The sequence below is a fragment of the Gallinula chloropus genome, assembly GCF_964237585.1.
Source record: "Gallinula chloropus genome assembly, chromosome: 14".
NCBI classification, from domain to species: domain Eukaryota; kingdom Metazoa; phylum Chordata; class Aves; order Gruiformes; family Rallidae; genus Gallinula; species Gallinula chloropus.
The window spans coordinates 12,824,415-12,843,537 of NC_140099.1; the positions used below are offsets into that span (position 1 = coordinate 12,824,415).

General features: G+C 37.3%; 1 protein-coding gene across 1 annotated transcript in view; it reads left to right on the forward strand.

The window, feature by feature from the left end:
• Positions 1 to 18,635, forward strand: part of DICER1 (dicer 1, ribonuclease III) — a gene marked incomplete at its 5' end in the record, with an annotated part of 33,704 nt that extends 15,069 nt beyond the window's left edge. Inside the window, 13 exons of the mRNA XM_084270711.1 lie at positions 1,875 to 2,054; positions 2,860 to 3,073; positions 3,423 to 3,576; positions 5,993 to 6,175; positions 6,466 to 6,571; positions 6,668 to 6,843; positions 7,098 to 7,881; positions 9,305 to 9,460; positions 12,373 to 13,255; positions 15,231 to 15,499; positions 17,827 to 17,989; positions 18,082 to 18,157; positions 18,451 to 18,635. Coding sequence (XP_084126837.1) covers positions 1,875 to 2,054; positions 2,860 to 3,073; positions 3,423 to 3,576; positions 5,993 to 6,175; positions 6,466 to 6,571; positions 6,668 to 6,843; positions 7,098 to 7,881; positions 9,305 to 9,460; positions 12,373 to 13,255; positions 15,231 to 15,499; positions 17,827 to 17,989; positions 18,082 to 18,157; positions 18,451 to 18,616 — 3,510 coding nt within the window. The 3' untranslated portion in view covers positions 18,617 to 18,635. The remainder of the gene's footprint in view (positions 1 to 1,874; positions 2,055 to 2,859; positions 3,074 to 3,422; positions 3,577 to 5,992; positions 6,176 to 6,465; positions 6,572 to 6,667; positions 6,844 to 7,097; positions 7,882 to 9,304; positions 9,461 to 12,372; positions 13,256 to 15,230; positions 15,500 to 17,826; positions 17,990 to 18,081; positions 18,158 to 18,450) is intronic.
• Between the last annotated feature and the right edge of the window lie 488 nt (positions 18,636 to 19,123).

The window sequence follows — 19,123 nt, forward strand, 5'->3', positions numbered from 1 at the left end:
GATTGCAATAGCTACCACCATGGATCTGTGGTGTCACATCAGTCCCATGTCTCTGGGTCTGCTGGGGGCGACATTCCCCTCTTTGGCTGTATTGGTCTTGCCTCTTGAGAGCCTTGTCTCGTTGCAGTCAGTAAGTGCTTGGCATAGCCACATCTTCCACTGGGTGGTGTACGCATGCCCAGTACTGCCTCCAGAGGGTCCTCAAAGGTTTGAGCCCTCTCACACATCCCTGGGCCTGGGTGCATGTGAAGAGGACATGGGCTATATCCTTCCTGCTGGGTGGAATTCACAGAACTCACTTTGTTGTCTTGTGGTGGTGATGGACCAACTGTTGACGTTGATTGAGAGAGAAAAAAGAGAGGGGTTACTGTTCTGTGGCAATTGTTAAGACAGACTGAGAGAGAAGAAAAAGGAGGGTGCGGTTCTGTGGTCCCTGACAGCCACATGTAGGAACATCAGTGTGTACAGCCACAGTAGTGGGTACAGTGCTGTCTTATACATACATGTGCAGCTTCAACTGTGGTGAAAGCCCCTAAGTGATTCCATTCTTGGCATCTTCCACGTGCCCCAGTTTTATTAGTTTAAGTAATAGGTTTTTGGGAAAGCTTAGGGAAGGATACCATGGTATCACAAAGTATGTTACAGAGGGAATGACAAAGTCCCTTTTTCTTGCAAAACTTCACAAACAGTATAAATCTTTGCACAGTGTTTCTTGGTGCTTCTTGTTAAATGTGACTTTCTCAGTCCTCTTAACTTCACTAGTGATTTTTAGAAAGTGGTGGCTCGGAAAATGCATGATTATGTTATCTTGCATTCAGAGGAGTTGATTCGTCAAGTGATGCATCATTGTCAGTTTGGTTTTTTTTTTTTCAATACAGAATCCAAGAATACTTTCCCTTGCTTTTGTCCCAACTTTTCACATCTGGAAAAGAAGCTTTGGCAAATGTTTAAGGTCTAGAAGGTCCTCTTGGGCTTAATATAGTTATTAAACTTATGAGTAATTTTCCATTAAGCCAAGGCCATAGTTTTGCCACAGTATAATTTTAAAATCTAGGACTATATGTATTGCAATTTAGTTTCAGATAAACAGGAGGATCATTTTGAGACCTGTAAAGTAATAAACTCCTAACAAATATAAAGCATGGTTTCTTAAGTCTATCACACATACGAGCAGCAGAGTTAAAAATGCTTGTAGCTGTTATATTCACATCTGCAAACTGGAAACCTTCTTTTAGTGTAGTGCCTGGGCAGGGGGGCTGTGTATCGTATTCTGTGTGTTTGTCCCAAGTGTATAAAAAACATTTTTGATAGTCTTAAACTGTTCTGCTGGGGAAAAGAATCCATGTTAATGAAGCTGTAAATTCAGCCAACCTTATATGAAAATGGAATTGCTGAGATGAAGGTTTTTTTCTCTGCCTGCACATTTTTCTTTTTCTTTGGTGAGGTTTTTTTTCCTCTCTTTGTTTCCTTCCTATTGTTAAGGTCAAAAGACCTTGGATATAAAGTGTGCTCCAAAGTTACCAGCTAAATATGGAAATTGGCATCAAGACCTCATTTATGGTCAGGTGCTGACTTGGTCCTAGGGTTAGACCTGTATTTCTAACATAGGGTGGATGTGGAGAAAGTTAAGGAATGTAATGGAAGTTGCCTGTTGGCAAACAGGAAGATCAGGGAGCATCAAGCTCCCTTGATGCAAGTGTTAGGGTGGATCTAAGAAAGAAAAAAATTACTTAATTCTATATTAAATAATTTTTATTCCTCATTTTTAGAAATCCCTTTCCTAATAAATATATGAAGAATGAGTCAAAGAATAGTGTTTAGGTGAATTGTGCTGATTTTTATTGTGTTAATGTTTTTTTTCCTTTTACTTTTAGATTCCAGAATGTTTGAGGGACAGTTATCCCAAACCTGATCAGCCCTGTTACTTGTATGTAATAGGAATGGTATTAACAACTCCTCTACCTGACGAGCTCAACTTCAGGAGACGAAAGCTATATCCTCCTGAGGATACCACAAGATGTTTTGGCATATTGACAGCCAAACCTATACCTCAGGTAATTAATCTAGCTCCAGGTCTTACAACCTGTTGTTTTTTACTTAATCCCCATACACAGACTGAAGGGTTGAAAAAAACCTTAAGTGCTGGTTATATCAAGTAACCTCCAGTAAATAAGCAATCGACTTCAGTCCCATTGACTTCAGTCACCACTTCATTTTCTGTCTGTAGTGATGGAACAGCCTCTTGCAAAGCTGTTGTTTTGCAACTTCATCTTTTTATTATTTTGCAGCAGCAAGTTCAAAATGTTTCTCCTTTGTATGAGGTATGATAGGAGTGGTATAGTAGTACAGGGATGGCCTGCAGCACTACCTTATCTACTTAAAAGCTATAGTAACAAGTCCTCTCAGCATTCCTAGGCTGCAGCTGTACAAAAGGTAGGCCTTATTAATTGAAATTTGCACCTCTTGCTTAGGAAAATTTTTAATAGACATTAAATGGATGAGTGGATAAGACTTAGCTGAGAGGTTTATTTCAAAACACACTTTCTATAGCCCAAAGAAGAAAACATTTCAAGAATATTGCTTGTTTTCACATTTCTTCCTCTGTAATAGCAAACATTTCCATTTTACTTGATATTATATAAAGAGGCTGTAAAACACAAGAAGTATTAAAGAAAATTGTTCTTCAAAATCTAATATATAACCGAAGGTCATCAAAGGTCAGAATTGTTCTCTGGTTTGATCCTGCTCTGCAGTCAAGCAAGTTTTACCTCTGCACCTGAAAAAAGAACCGATCCTTTGTAGAGAAATCCTGTTCTGGATTTTCTCCTTGATTTCTTCTGGTGTTTTTTTTTCTTTCAGATTCCTCACTTTCCTGTGTATACACGCTCTGGAGAGGTTACAATATCTATTGAGCTTAAGAAATCTGGTTTTACTCTGTCTCTGCAAATGCTTGAGCTGATAACGCGACTCCACCAGTACATTTTTTCACATATTCTTCGTCTTGAGAAACCTGCACTAGAGTTCAAACCCACAGAAGCTGATTCAGCCTATTGTGTTCTACCTCTTAATGTTGGTAAGAACAGAGCTCTTGTTTTTTAAATACTCACTTTGAATGTCTTTAGTAACAAGTTTGTTAATGTTTATGTTAAATTTCATGTGTTAGTGGTAGAAGTTGTATTTTTATTACTTCTTCACAATTACAATTTACTTTTAACATGGTAATCTGAATTGATTTATAGTAGGTTTCAGTTGATTCCATAAGGGTTTAACATTGTATATATGTCTCTCCTGTGAAATTTCTTTTAAAGAATCAAATATGTGTATAGAATAAGAAAAAAAATTTGTAACTTAAAACTTCCCAGAAAAATTCAGCCTGGAAAACTCTCCCATGAATAACTGGATTGTGCATTTTCTTTTTTAAGTTGATGACTCCAGCACTTTGGACATTGACTTTAAGTTTATGGAAGACATTGAGAAGTCTGAGGCACGTACAGGCATTCCCAGTACACAATACACAAAAGAAATGCCCTTTATTTTCAAGTTAGAAGATTACCAGGATGCGGTTATCATTCCACGGTGAGTACTGTGTACATATTTTAGGTATGTACCTATTGTCTTTATATAAGCACTTGTAACAAGGGCTGCTTATCTGCAACAGAATTGCTTTTAAGAAATGTATGCTGTTAATCTGAAGGTATCTGGTGGTGGCTCGAATAATACAAAGATAATTTTTTTAGTCAATAATTAATCTTATAATTTAGGATTTCAGTGTTCCAGCCTCCCAAGATTCATTACCTTTTTATTAGGAATAGTAGAGTTCAGCACAAAACTTACGTAGTATTCTGATAAAACATTACAATTTCATCAAGAACTGATCAGCTGAAACCAAGTTTAATTTGGGACATGAATCATAGAATCATAGCATGCTTTGGATTGGAGGGACCTCAAAGATCATCTAGTTCCTGTCCATGGCAGGGGATTTGGGACATCTTCATTAGACAAGGTTTCCCAAAGCCCCATATAACCTGGCATTAAACAATTCTGGGGATGGGGCTTCCACACCCTCTCTCATCTCTTCTTCCTAACATCTAATCTAAACCTCCCCTCGTTCATCTTGAAGCCATTACTCCTTGTCCTATCACTGCACTCTCTGGTGAACAGTCCTTCTCCCACTTTCCTGTAGGACCCCTTTCAGTATTGGTATGCCGCAATTAGGTCTCCCCAGAGCCTTCTCTTCTCCAGGCTGAACAAGCCCAGTTGCCTCAGCCTGTCTTTGTAGGAGAGGTGTCCAGCACCCTGATCATCATGGAGGAACACCACTCATCACAGACCTCCATGTGTATATTGAACCATTGACCACAACTCACTGAGTGCAGCCATCCAGCCAGTTCCTTACCCATCAAGTGGTCCATCTGTTGATTCCGTGTCTCTCCAATTTAGAGACAAGGATGTCACGCTGGACAGTGTTGAATGCCTTGTGCAAATCCAGGGAGATGATGCCTGTCATCCTTCCCTTGTCATCCATCTGTGTTACTGTATCATAGAAGGTCACCAGATTTGTCATGCATGATTTTACCTTAGTGAAGCCATGTTGGCTGTCCCCAGTCACCTCCATGTTTTCCATGTGCTTGAGCATAGTCTCCAGGAGGATCTGCTCCATGATTATATCAGGCACAGAGGTGAGACTGACTGGCCTGTAGTTCCCTGGGTAAGTAGGAGTCCTGTTCTCTGGTTACTGCTCATTCACAGCAAAGGCCTGCTAAAGGAAGGTGTGCCATTGGTAGATGGAAAAATTAATTAAAAGACCAGTTAAAAGAATCTTTCTCTTATTTAGAAGAGAAATTTACATAATTTTATGTACTGCATATGCAAAGGTTCTCCAGAAATGTTGTGCTGTGGAGACTAATTATTCCCTATGTCATGTGAAAAAAGAAAATGAACTGACTTGCTTGTGCACAGTTTATTCTAAACAACAGTAGGTGCAGAATATATGTGGAAAATAAATACTAGTACTTTGTTTTAGCCTCATCTATGTTGCTGTTTTTTCATCTTCTTTAAATGTCTTCCTATCTGTGCTGATGACAACCGTGGTAAAAATGCTTGTGTGGAAAAGCAGTGACGGACCATCACAGAAGTGTTACTTCACGTGATCAAATTTAGTAGAAGCAGCTCATAGGTGGTGCAGATTAGCACAGTTGCTGGACTAAAGTGAAGCTATGGTGTATTTCACCCATCTGAAGATCTGGCCCCAGTGCCTAAACCAGTATTACTCTCCCATCTTTTTTTCTTTTTTGGGTGGGGCTGGCATAGGTGGCTGAATGCATCTCTTCCATGAGAATTATTAGTTGCCATATGATAATGCTCAGGCTTCGGAAGCAGCAAAAAAATGTTAAGAAGTCTCAGGATTTCAAGTACTTCTGTTTTAGGTCAACACAAAAATAGTGGCAATATGTGCTTGTCTTTCTCTATCCTACTTGGTTGTAAGCCCCTCAGGGGAAGCATGATATAGTATCCAAGGGCCATCAGTAGCCACAATAAAGGTGTTGCAGCACTCTGGCTTTTTTTCCCCTAACATTCTGCCTGTTTTGCCAGAACTGCATTGTTGGAAGGCTTGTGAACTTACCTTTCTGGGTATTTGTATTTTAACTTTATTTCTGGAATGACTTGGTTAAAATGACAGTTTAATGTGAGGTAGTGCAGTCTTTGTATGCAACAGAACTCCATTTTTAATGGTTGTAAGTAGCATAGAGGAGACTAGATATTAAAAAGCCAAATTACATTTGTTAGGTGTTTGGAATTAAGAAATTCTGATTTGCGGCTTTGCTCCTCAAGATTGTTATGAGGAGCTTGATATTGTGTTAGATACTGAAGATGTTAAGTCCTTCATTTATTCAACATTTTATACATGACCACATTAGGACATGAAGAACTTAGCCTTAGGGTATAAAGCTTATGCTATAATATATGCTAAAATATGATATTTTTTTTTTAGGTATCGAAATTTTGATCAGCCTCATCGATTCTACGTAGCTGATGTGTACACTGATCTTACTCCACTCAGCAAGTTCCCTTCCCCTGAATATGAAACTTTTGCTGAATACTATAAAACAAAGTATAATCTTGACCTGACCAATCTCAACCAGCCACTGCTGGATGTGGACCACACATCTTCAAGGTAACAGCAGTCATGTCTGTGTCCGACCTTTGTAGTTGCAAGTAAAGTGCTTTTTGTTTTGTTTTTATATTATGGGATAAAGCTGAGGGCTTGTGTTTACAAAATAATTTCTAATTCTTTTTTTTCTTGGGCGGTATTTACATTATAGCAACTGTAACTTGAGTCCATTTTTACCAGTGGCAACTGTGCTGTCACTTCACAATGAATTACAGCTGAATGCTAAGAATAAGTTAGTAAGGTCTACTCGTTAATAATGTATTTACATTGAAGTATTTTCACTTGGTTTTTAGACTTAATCTTTTGACTCCTCGCCATTTGAATCAGAAGGGGAAAGCACTTCCACTAAGCAGTGCTGAGAAGAGGAAAGCAAAGTGGGAAAGTCTGCAGAATAAGCAGGTAAAATTGAAGTATCTGATTCAAGGTGCTCTTTAACAGTGGTCTAACAGCAGCATTTACAGGTAAAATCATTTTCTTCCCTACTCCTCTCCCCAGATACTGGTTCCAGAGCTCTGCGCTATACATCCTATTCCAGCGTCACTGTGGAGAAAAGCAGTTTGCCTCCCCAGCATACTTTATCGCCTACACTGCCTTTTGACAGCAGAGGAGCTAAGAGCTCAAACAGCCACTGATGCTGGTGTAGGTGTTAAATCACTTCCTGCAGATTTCAGGCATGTATTTTTCAGTGTTATTTTTCCATTTAACCATTACTGCATGAATTTAAAACTGATACCTTCTGTTTAACTTGGGTCAGTTTTCAGTGAAACATAGTTTAATAAGACTTGGTTACAAGTGGCGAAGGTAAATGCTGTAGTCACAGTTCTTTTCAGAACATGGCTTCTTTTTAAAAGTGTGTGTGCATGTACTCTTCTTGTCTGGTGTTAATATTCTCTTATTTTAACAAAATCAGCATGTATCTTTACAGATATCCTAACTTGGACTTCGGATGGAAAAAGTCTATTGACAGCAAATCCTTCATCTCTATTCCTAACTCCTCTTCAGTAGAGAATGAGAATTACTGTAAGCACAGCACAATTGTAGTCCCTGAAAATGCTGCACATCAAGGTGCTAATAGAACCTCTTCTGCAGAAAACCATGACCAAATGTCTGTGAGTTACAGAACATTGCTCAATGAGTCACCCAGTAAACTCCAAATTGATGTCTCGGCAGAACTTGCAGCAATTAATGGTGTTTCTTACAATAAAAATCTTGCCAATGGCAATTGTGATTTAGTTAACAGAGACTTTTGCCAAGGAAATCAGCTGAATTACTGCAGGCAGGAATTACCTGTACAACCAACTACCTCATATCCCATTCAGAGTTTATACAGCAGTGAGAACCAGCCCAAGCCCAGCAATGAATGTACTCTACTGAGTAATAAATACCTTGATGGAAATGCTAACAGATCTACCTCAGATGGATGCCCCAAAATGGCAGTGATGACCAGTACTTCAAAAGCTATTAATCTTGCAAGAGACAGAGCAGATTCTGAAAAGAGCCTTTCCAGTGGGTACTCCTCAAAAACTCTCGGTCCCAATCCCGGTCTCATTCTTCAAGCTTTGACTCTTTCAAATGCTAGTGATGGATTTAATCTGGAGCGGCTAGAAATGCTAGGTGATTCATTTTTAAAGCATGCCATCACTACCTACTTGTTTTGCACTTACCCTGATGCTCATGAGGGACGGCTGTCATATATGAGAAGCAAAAAGGTAAGTAGTAGCAACACAGTGATGTTACATAAAAGGCATTTTGTGACAAGTCATATATATAAAAATTGTAGTAGAAGATTGAATGGCAGCAGATCGGTTTAATTCTACAGCTTCACCGGTTGTGTATTGGGTAGCATTCATATTAGGAGTAAAAATACAGGTCTGCAGGATTAATGTTGCCATAACTGTGATTGATTGAAACTGTTTTCTGCAATTAATTTTGAATGATTACCACCCTAAGAAAGGATAGGACTGAATAGAACTGATTTTTTGGGTTAGTGAGGCTGTTTGGTGAACTGAACACTAGAGCTGTATTGAGTGTACGCTCTTAACAGGAGAAGCTTGAATTGAAGGCATGAGTTAGCAGTACAGAGCGTTGGGTTGTAGCTTTATTTCACTTTTCACTTTTGTTTTTCCACAATAAGCTACTGTCCTTGAAAAATTTTAGCACGAACCAGGAACATGAAAATTAACCTAGGAAAGTCTTAGAGAACTGTTGCAGAAAAACTTGAAAGTAATTTTAAAGTAAATATAAACAGTAGCAGACAGTCTTTAGTTCTACTGCTGCTGCTTTTAAACTCTGGAATAATCAATCATGTGGAAGGTTGTTTTGGTTTTTATTCCCCACATAATATGATAACTTGAATTAAGTGTTAAAAGATTTGATTGTCTACTTCTAGTAAAGCGCATCAGTGAGAATCAAATGATTGAGTCGTTTAATCTTAGAAAGTAGGGAGAGCTAAATGAATCGGAGAGTTCAAATAAAGAAAGTGGTTGAAATTTGAACTTGAACATTCAAGACTTTAAAAAGAAACATGGGAAATGTGTTTAAAATGAGAAAGATCAGAAGCTGGTAGTTAGAAAGGAAAGGGAAGTATGTTTGTATGTGAGTGCTTTTTTCCTGTCTCTTTAAAATATTTAAAAGAGTTTTGGAGGCTATCAAAATAACATCTGGATTATGACTTAATAAGATTTGTTAAACAGAACTGTTTTAACACATTCTACTGCCAAGGTTTAGGTCAGTCTACCCATAATAGCAATTATTTTTCATTTCAAATCTAGTCTGACTGTTTATTATTAATACTGGTAATTAATGACACTTGTATAGGTTATATTTACTATTACTTTTATAGTAGCAGTTTTATTTTGCAAAGAGAATTTAATATATCAGATTTCTTTAACTGAAATTGCCACACCTAATATGCTTGGCCAAAAAAAATCAACAAACCAGCACTAAAAAAAAAATAAATTTGTACCTGTGCTGCAGACTCATTGTGCTGTACTATATTAGGAAAGCTGAACTTCCTCTTGAAAACTAGAGAAAATATCTAATGGTACAAAGTCTGGCTTGCTTGTTGTGCATTTTAACATATTTTTGTATAAAATCTATGTACAGAGTTTTATTTGAATGTTTTTCTTGAAGGTCAGCAACTGTAACTTGTATCGCCTTGGAAAAAAGAAAGGACTGCCCAGTCGGATGGTGGTATCGATTTTTGATCCCCCAGTCAATTGGCTTCCTCCTGGGTACATAGTAAACCAGGACAAGAGCAACACTGATAAGTGGGAGAAAGATGAAATGGTAAGACTTTAACTCTGTTGAGGAATCATTTGTGTCTGTATTCTCTCACCCTTACCTCCTCTCATCCCTAGATATTTTCCTATGTTTTCAGAAGGAGTAGAAGGGGAAAGAAAAAGTTTCTCTGTTCCCTTTCTAAAACTTCACTATAACTTATGGAAAATTAGAGGAAAGATTGGTCCTGAGAAGAACCCAAAGTAAGGAAATGTACTGAACAACATCCAGTGCTGAGTGTATCTATTAAAAGAAAAGCTGAGAAGAAAAGCCTTTTTTCTTGTGGTTAGCACGGTCTCAGAAGTTTTTCAGAAACTGTTCTTTTAATTTGAAATGTAATTATCATTACTGGTTTTGCTGTAATATGTATAGGCAGAGGACTGCTTTTTAATAAATAACAAGTTTCATCTTTATATAATAAGTGAAAAGGAGTTGCTGTGTTTCATAATGCTGAGGCAGAATGAAGATGAGAAGAGTCTTGAATAACTTCAGTATTGCTTGCTGTTAGCTACACCACACATATGACTGAGAGCTACTTCTCATCCAAAATGCAGTGCTGTCTTAGCCACCCTCACTGTCTATCAGCAAAATCTATAGAATGACAAATCTTAATGAGGAACAATGCAAGTTGTTTTCTGACTAAACTCCTGTGTATGTTCTGAAGACCACACTCTTGATTGTGGAACCACCAGAGGGCACATGAGAGGACTGTTAGGTAGATGCTAGGGTAGTCCATGTAGCTGTCTTGCTAATTAAAGTAAGATTTCTTTTAAGAGGTTTGTAAATGAAATTGTATTTAAAATGAAATTTATAATTTGTTAAATCTTTATGAAAACAGTCAAATCTGTTTTGGATCATCTGTATAGACATGTCTTATTAAGACTGTATTTTTATTTCAGTGACATGTATGATAGGTTGTGTGTAACAAGAAAAATATCAGCAGTATCACTAGTTGGTATTGGTTAAATTAGTCTTTGAGTGTTCTACTCCTAGCATCCAAAATAACTATTTTAAACAAGTTTTGGTCTCTCCTTCTGATCAGTTAAAGTTACAGAAATCTTTTCTGTGTATGTGTGGGATGAGGAATTGCAGCAGCAGAAATTCCTTTGGCAAAATATCTAAATTATTGATTTCTGAAGCTACTTTTTTGTTCTCCTCATTACTAAACCTACCTAAGCTGCTCCATCCTCATGAGGAACGTCACAATCTGTTTGATCCTTAGATGGTTCCAAGTGCTGCCTAGTGCACCTTAGCAGCTGCTGCCCTTCCACACCTCTAGAGAATTGTGCATTTGGCCCAAAGGGAGAGGTCCCCAGTGGTAGCATCTGGTCCACAGATTTGCACCATTAAGTGACTGAGCCCTACAATATAACATACATAGATTGAGGGCAGATACAGGCAGTTTCACTTGATTCAGAATGGTGTTGACTTTCAGGACCCAATCCAGAAAAGCACTTTGAGACTGATCTTGCTCCTATCAAATTCGGTGGGAGAATTCCCACTGACATCAGTGATGCTGGGTTGAGCCTGTGAATAGTCCTTTTGATGTTAGGAAGACTACTTGTGCATTTAGCTAATATGTTTAAGTGCTTTCCTGGATTTGGGCCATGTCAAATTGTACAGCATTGTATAGCTTGAACATATCTGTGTTCAATTTGTAATTTACATCAGTCTGTATCAATTTGCTCAATAGGAGCAGGGAAAAGACATGAGGCATCATTAGCTTTGCTGTTGTGGGTATGCACGTAAGTATTAGAAAACTGGTGACAACTTTAACTTTCCTTTTAATTAGTTAAGGCTATAAGTATAGCCTGGAAAAAAACCCCAGTACCTAAAACAAGTGTGTGCTGCTTAAAGGATAGCATTAATACTAGCTGCCTTGTGTTATTATTCTACTTCATGATTTAGTGTATATGTTCATACTTATTTTCAAAACAAACAACGAAACCCCTGCTACAGAAGTGTACAATTTCTTGCACTCTTCCATTTTTGGACCTGCTATATTGAAATCCCCGTAACATTAAATGTATGACAAACTGGAGATTCCATACTTGTTAAAATCAAGGACCACAGTACAAGTTAATAATTTGCCTGTATCTAATGTCTGATAAACAGCAGGTTCACTTACTGAATCCTCAACACATGTGGTCATGACCCACATCAGCATTAGATTCTTGCCAGCTAACTGGTTTTAGACTCTTAATTTTTGATCTGTAATATAAAAATCACCTACACTGAGTCACTAAACTTTCTACCAGTTTGCCAAGTAGGCTGAATTAATTTGTAGCTAACTCTGAGAGCATAGATAAATGTATTTTGCTGCTTCAGGTGATGATTATTGAAGGATTAGAGGAAAGAAGTTCTTACGGTGGTTTGATTGAATGCATTTCCCATTTGTGTGTTCCAAACCTGAAATTATTGTGACTGTAACTATAGTAAACCCTGCAACCCCCTTAGTATTTGATGTAAAATGATGTAGAAAGATCTTCAGAATTACATTCAACGTTTGTAATAGCCCAACATAGCAGATAGAGAGAAGGATACACCCCAAATCGTTTCTTGTACCTCTATAAGTTTGTTCATTTATGATTCTTTAATTTATTTACTTTGCATGCAGGTATATAATGTTTAGTGGGTTTGAAATTAATTGTGTGTGCATCCCATTCCAGTATAAGCACAAGTTCCTGTGAAATGTAGCATGTGTTATATGTAGAATATATGTGGTTATAGGTTTGTAAGAAAGGTTTTATATTCCCAAGCAGTTATTCTAGTCTAGACCAGACAACATACTCAGGAACATCAGTTAAAAAATCAGTCTTACTGTTAGAAGACACTGTTCAAATCTACCTTTTCTGACAGTTCTGGATTAAAAATTACTTGTTTTCCTCTATAGTACCGTATTTTTTTGTGTTCTTTCATAGACAAAAGAGAACTTGTTGGCTAATGGTAAACTTGATGACTATGATGATGATGAAGAGGATGAAGACCTAATGTGGAGGTTACCCAAGGAAGAAACAGACTTTGAAGATGATTTTCTGGAGTATGATCAGGAGCATATCAAATTCATTGACAACATGTTGATGGGATCTGGGGCTTTTGTGAAGAAAATTTCTCTCTCACACTTCTCAACCACTGATTCAAACTATGAATGGAAAGCACCCAAAAAGTCATCCCTGGGTAACGTTCAGTTTTCATCGGATTTTGATGATTTTGACTATAGCTCTTGGGATGCTATGTGCTATCTGGATCCTAGCAAGGCTGTTGAAGAGGATGATTTTGTAGTGGGCTTCTGGAATCCGTCAGAAGAAAACTGTGGTGTTGATGCAGGAAAACAGTCTATCTCCTATGACTTGCATACGGAGCAGTGTATTGCTGACAAAAGCATTGCAGACTGTGTGGAAGCCCTCTTGGGCTGCTATCTGACCAGCTGTGGTGAAAGAGCTGCTCAGCTTTTCCTGTGTTCACTGGGGCTGAAGGTGCTCCCTGTAATTAAAAAGACTGATTGGGAAGGCACTTTGTGTGCTACCAGAGAGAACTGTGACAGCGAGCAGAAAAATCTTGCACCAGACTGTGTTTCTGCTTCTGTAGCGAACTCAGAGCCTTGTCTGTATAAAGACCTGGAGTATGGCTGTTTGAAGATTCCACCGAGGTGTATGTTTGATCACCCAGATGCTGAAAAAACCCTAAATCACCTTATTTCTGGTTTTGAAAACTTTGAGAAGAAAATAAACTACAGTTTTAAGAACAAGGCTTATCTTCTTCAGGCATTTACTCATGCCTCGTACCATTATAATACCATTACTGGTAAGTTGTCTTGAAAGTTTTTTTCCCCTCATATTGTAGATGCAAGAGCAGCAGTATATGTTGTGTCCCATACATTGGCTATCCTTAAATATCACACATTACTTTAAGTAGTCAGTGGTCTCTTAATACTAGAAATTATCTATAATTTTCTATAAACTACTAATATTTTGCCCCTTACTTAGAGGAAGATACTTGTTGACGCTGTATCTCAATGATTATTCATGTTTTGACTTGATACAGATGCAAGATTTACTGAAGCCTAATCAAATTTTGGGAAAGGGCAGCATTTTTAATCTCTGATGCTGTTTGTCTGGCAGTGGATCCTCATTTGGCTGAAATAAATTGTTGTAGAACTCTGGAAAATTGCAGCTTATGTCTAGAACTATTGCTCATGTTTTGCAAAAGTCTTGAGCAGATTTGTTCCATAATTTAATCCTGGGAATAAATACCCTTTGCCACTGTTTCTGAAGACTAAAATTACATTATCCAACTTCTATTAGCTGAATGGTCTATAGGCTAGCAAAATATGGACACTTCCATTTGAAGCTGTGTATTGGAAGGCTTAGTTTAAGTCTAGGCTTTTCTTTTTGAGTAAATATTTAAAGTCTGAGTTTGAAGCAGTTGACTAAATCAGATTAAATACTAATTTCAGGTTAACAGCTTAATATATTTGTACATAAGATCATAAAAGATTTTACAGCAGTACAAGGTTGTATTTCTGTAATCTTACTGAATTAGTTTTGCTATACTAATTCAGTATTTGTTCATTCAAACTTGAAATAGTTTTTACAGTGTGCAGTTGAAAACAAACGATGGTGAAATGCCATTCCTGCTCAAAGTGAATGGCAAATTCTCATGGAATTAGCAGCCTGAATTTTCCCCTATAGTGAATTGTTTCCTTATTCCAAGGAGTAAGTAAACTCTGATTAATTAATAAACAAGTAATTTTGAAATGTTAACACATTGAGAAAGAGCTGTGACAAAACACTGGAATACTCCTTTGGTTTTTCATTCTAGGTGATATTGTGCATATATATTTGCTTTTTACAAATGTTTCACAAAACATACAGAAGATAGATGATTCCTTTTTACATATGTATACTAACAAAAAGCATTGAGGCACTGTGTCTAGATGAAACGAGGTTACTGGTAGCAGAAACTTTTGATTCCATCTCTTACTTACCAAGCGAGACAACTGCAAATTGCTGTTACCTGTAACAAGCAGTTGAGATCTGGGAGCAGCTTAGATTCAGCTGCTGTAAAAGCAACCTAGTACTAGCCATTTCACTCTTAGGTTAAACTTGTAGTAATTTTGTCTTTCCTTCTCCCCCCACCTATCCCTGTTTACTTTCAAGAGGGTTTTTTTGCTTTTGTTTATATTCTAAGAATAGATCTCCACATTCCCCATCCCCTGTCAGTTTTCCAAACAGCAAAGGCTTGGCAATTTCAGTTTCCAGTTTAAAAGACCCATTCTGAATGAGAATCTTTGTTCAGTGTTTTTTGAGAAATCTACATGTGTGGCAAATGAGATTAAAAAAATATATCTCAGATAGTATGTTCCCACTGCTTTTAGTAGATTTTTTTTTTTGAGGTTTAATTTTTACTGCTTTCAGGTCAGCCTGCTGGTAGAATCTCTTGATTTTACTTTTATGTTTCTCATCACAAGGTGAAGATAAAAGCATTAATTGATTATAAACACAAGTGTTTTGCTAGCCTGACAAGTTAATGTTTGGTTCAAAGTGGGTTTGTTATTAGATGCAACTTCTGGTTTTCTGAACTTTTCTTTTGTAATTCAGTAACAGTCTCTAGACACAAGGATACCTGTTTTAAAAAACAGGTTGTTTTCTCAGAGTAGTGGGTAGTTTGTGGAATTTAAGTGGCAGGATACCAAACCTCTTATCCAAAAAGGCCTGGAAAGAATGTGTGTTAAACTTAATTGTATTGTTGTGCATTCTTTTATTTCCAATGCTTTAAGATTGTTACCAGCGCTTAGAATTCCTGGGAGATGCAATTTTGGACTACCTCATAACCAAGCACCTTTATGAAGACCCACGACAACATTCTCCAGGAGTTCTTACTGACCTACGATCTGCTCTAGTCAATAATACCATTTTTGCATCATTAGCTGTAAAGTATGACTACCACAAGTACTTCAAAGCTGTCTCTCCTGAACTGTTTCATGTTATTGATGACTTTGTCCAGTTTCAAATGGAGAAGAATGAAATGCAAGGAATGGATTCTGAGGTTAGTGCAAGTAGCAGAAGAAACGTGTTCACTCTCTGAGTTGAAACATGTAACTGGATTTCTTACCGTGATGAGCATTTTTGTAATGTTCTAGTTTCATGCACACAGCAGCCAAAGCAGCAGGTTCCCAACTTTACTTTGCATGCAGTATGCAAAGTAAAATACAATCTTCAGAAAGTATAAAGTCAGCAAGAACATTCAGAAAATAATTAAATTGAAACCAGCTTGCCCCTAGATTTTTCTGAAACACCTGATTTCAGTTACAGTTTTGCTTTTGTGTTGTTCTTATAACAACGGGGTGGGAGGAGCACTTACCTTGATTTCTGCACTGACTGATTGGAAGCACAACTATACCACAAAATTGTGAGGAAGAGTTACTGAGTCACAACATGCTGACTCAGGATATGATACCTGTGCAGCATCATGAACAACACTACCATGGCACAATGATGGGACTATTAGTTAGACTATTAAACTAGTTAATTGAGGTAAGCTGCTCAAGAAATACATGAGAGCAAGGGCCATGTGAGAGAAATTATAATCTGGGTCCTGGAAGAGAAGGATTTTCTTGTTATCCTTTCTTTAAAAGTGTTAGCCAGTAGATATCCCTAATAGTTTGTCTTCTGAATAACTGTGACTGACTTCTTAGAAAATACTCTTGACTTACTCTTCAGCAGTAAATAAACATGTTAGCTTTATTAATTTCTTTCTGATACATGTTTGAAAAGCTTAAGAATCAAAATACTTCAGTTACATAGATGTGTTTAGAGCCCATACACACTGTTTTGGTGTGAAATACGCCTGTCTTACAGGAACATTCAGAAAACATTGACTAAGAAACTTGTCACTGAAGTTTAGATAATATGAACTATTTTACATCAGAGGATCAAACTGTTACCTGTGCTGTCTTCCTCACAATATGAGTGAAAAGACTAAAAACTTATTTTAAGAGCTCATAGTAGTGAATTTTTGCTTTAACTGCTGCTAGTATGCGAAAAGATTGCCTAGAAACTTCCACCAAAGTTGCAACCAAATTGTGTGATAGCTGTTTCAAATAAAATTCTTGTTTCACTCTCCCTGTGCCTGCTCCCTATCTTGGTCTGGCACTGAATTACTGAAACTCTTATTTCATCAGAGTTAATGCAAGAGTCTTTGTTTCTGCATTTCATGCCAGCTAGACTGGTTTCCATGTGTGTCTCCACGTCATCTGCTTTTCTTTTTTCAAATCTCACTTCTGAAACATCTGTTGTCCCTTGCCTTATAGCTCTTAGTTTCTCTCTCCTTCTGTTATTTCAGCATAACTCAAAAGTGCTTCAGTTTGCACTCGGTATGAAATACGCTATTCAAAACAGTTGAATTTGTTTTTAAACATAAGAATTCCCGTTTGGAGTATGTACACATCGGGTCTGACTTCTTGTTTGATTTATTTTAGGTAGAAATATTGGGTGGGACTAGTTTATGAAGTATTATGGTGACTCTTAAGAGGACTGAATCAGGTTTTAAACCCCAAATTGAGGAACCAAATGGAGTGGGAGCGTAGCTGCTGGGGGTGAAAGATCAACAGAGGAGAGTAATGGTCAAAACCTGTTTTCAGCTTAGTTTCTTTGGACTTAAGTATATTATATGTGTTTGAGGTATTTTTACTAAAGGATTTCAAGACCTTTAAGACCTATCCTGAAAATTTAGTTTCAATAATGAGACTAGACTCCTATCTTTAATGAGTAATATAGAAAGAATTGCTGACTGCTACATTTTAAAAACCCTACGTGTGGCTGTTAGCTCAGTCTGATGTTGCTGGCTATCAGTTATTAATGGTTTGTTTTACTAATGCTTGTTTCATGCTTGTCTGCTGGGGTAAATGAGGTAAGGGAACATACTTTCATCTAGAGGCAGATTTTAAAGTTGTCTTCTAGGAGATGATTATGAACTCTCCCTTTGTTGTGAGTAGCTTTCTAGTATGAACTGATAGAGCCAAGTCTGTTTCTTATTGGAAAGAAAACAGATGCATGGTGAAATCCTACAGAATTATTACAGGAGGAATTCACAAACCATCTAAGGTCTCTGTACACAATAGTGTGTGGGATTTTTTTTTTTTTCACATTTGAAAAATTATATATGCAGCAACTTGGTTTCCTTGGGGAATAAAAGAACAATTTCACTGTGGAAAGTTGTCAATGCAAAACTTGAAGGCAGCAGCTCAGGATAGGATGTGAGAGAGCTTACATTTCCGAAGATGTTTGTTTTGTTTTAAAAGAAGTAATTGTTTCTCTCTTTTCTCCTCCTCTTCTCTTTCCCTCCCCCCTTTTGGCTATTTTAATTGCAAACAGCTCAGAAGATCTGAAGAAGATGAAGAAAAAGAGGAAGACATTGAAGTACCAAAGGCCATGGGGGATATATTTGAGTCCCTTGCTGGTGCCATTTATATGGATAGTGGAATGTCTTTGGAAATGGTTTGGCAAGTGTACTATCCAATGATGAGGCCGTTAATAGGTATTGTCAGCTTTCAGAAAAAAACCCAAAACAATTAAGTGCCATCTGCTGTGAAGAGAACAAAGCTAACTTTTTTTTTTTCCCCCAAATAGAAAAATTTTCTGCTAATGTGCCCCGCTCCCCTGTACGAGAGCTGCTGGAGATGGAGCCAGAGACAGCCAAATTTAGGTAAGAATACCCTTCCTTTGGTGTACAATGCCATAAAATGTTATTAAGCTGTGCTTCATAAACTACTGACGATATTTAAATGTCACTAATTCCTTCCAATTTCTTTTCTGCTGAGCAGCTAGTGGTGATTGTTGTCTTCACTGATTTTTATATTTTAATTTTTGTAACTTTTATCCCAAAGTAACAATTTCTGTTTTAACTGTGACTGTTTCAACTCCTGTAGAAAAGAGAATGTAGGTTTCTTCACGTTAACTTGCCTAAGCAAATAGTAATTCTTCTGTATGTTTTTGCAGTCCTGCAGAAAGAACTTACGATGGAAAGGTCAGAGTAACAGTGGAAGTTGTAGGAAAGGGAAAGTTTAAAGGTGTTGGCAGAAGCTACAGGATTGCCAAATCTGCAGCTGCGAGAAGAGCACTACGAAGCCTCAAAGCAAATCAACCTCAGGTCCCAAACAGCTGAGACTCCTCTTAGAAGTAAATATATCGGGGGGTAAAAAAACCAACATACAAATAAAGCAAATTTTTAAAAACGTTGATGTTGAGAGGAACAAATTGGAAGACAGAATTTAAAGTTTGTTTGGTAACAGAATAGATAAAAAAAGCATTTAACTTGTATAAAATTTTGGAACTAACTGTAGTTATAGTTTTTTGCGCAAACACAATCTTGTCTTCTTTCCTCACTTCTGCTTTGTTTAATCACGAGAGTGCTTTAATGATGACATTTAGCAAGTGTTCAGAATAATTGTTGTCAGGTCTTTTTGGTTTACTTTTAATGTCAGTACAGCTTTGCTTAGTGTTAGAAGGCCAGGGAGCTTATGCCTAATGCAGTTGCTAGATTTATATATAGTAATCTTGAAATTCTTCAATCTGTGCACTAGTGCCAGTCATAAAGCAGTTGATAAACTGTACTGGATGATTTGGTATAAGAAAGAATAAGTGTGCCAGTATTCTTTTTTTTTTCTTTCTT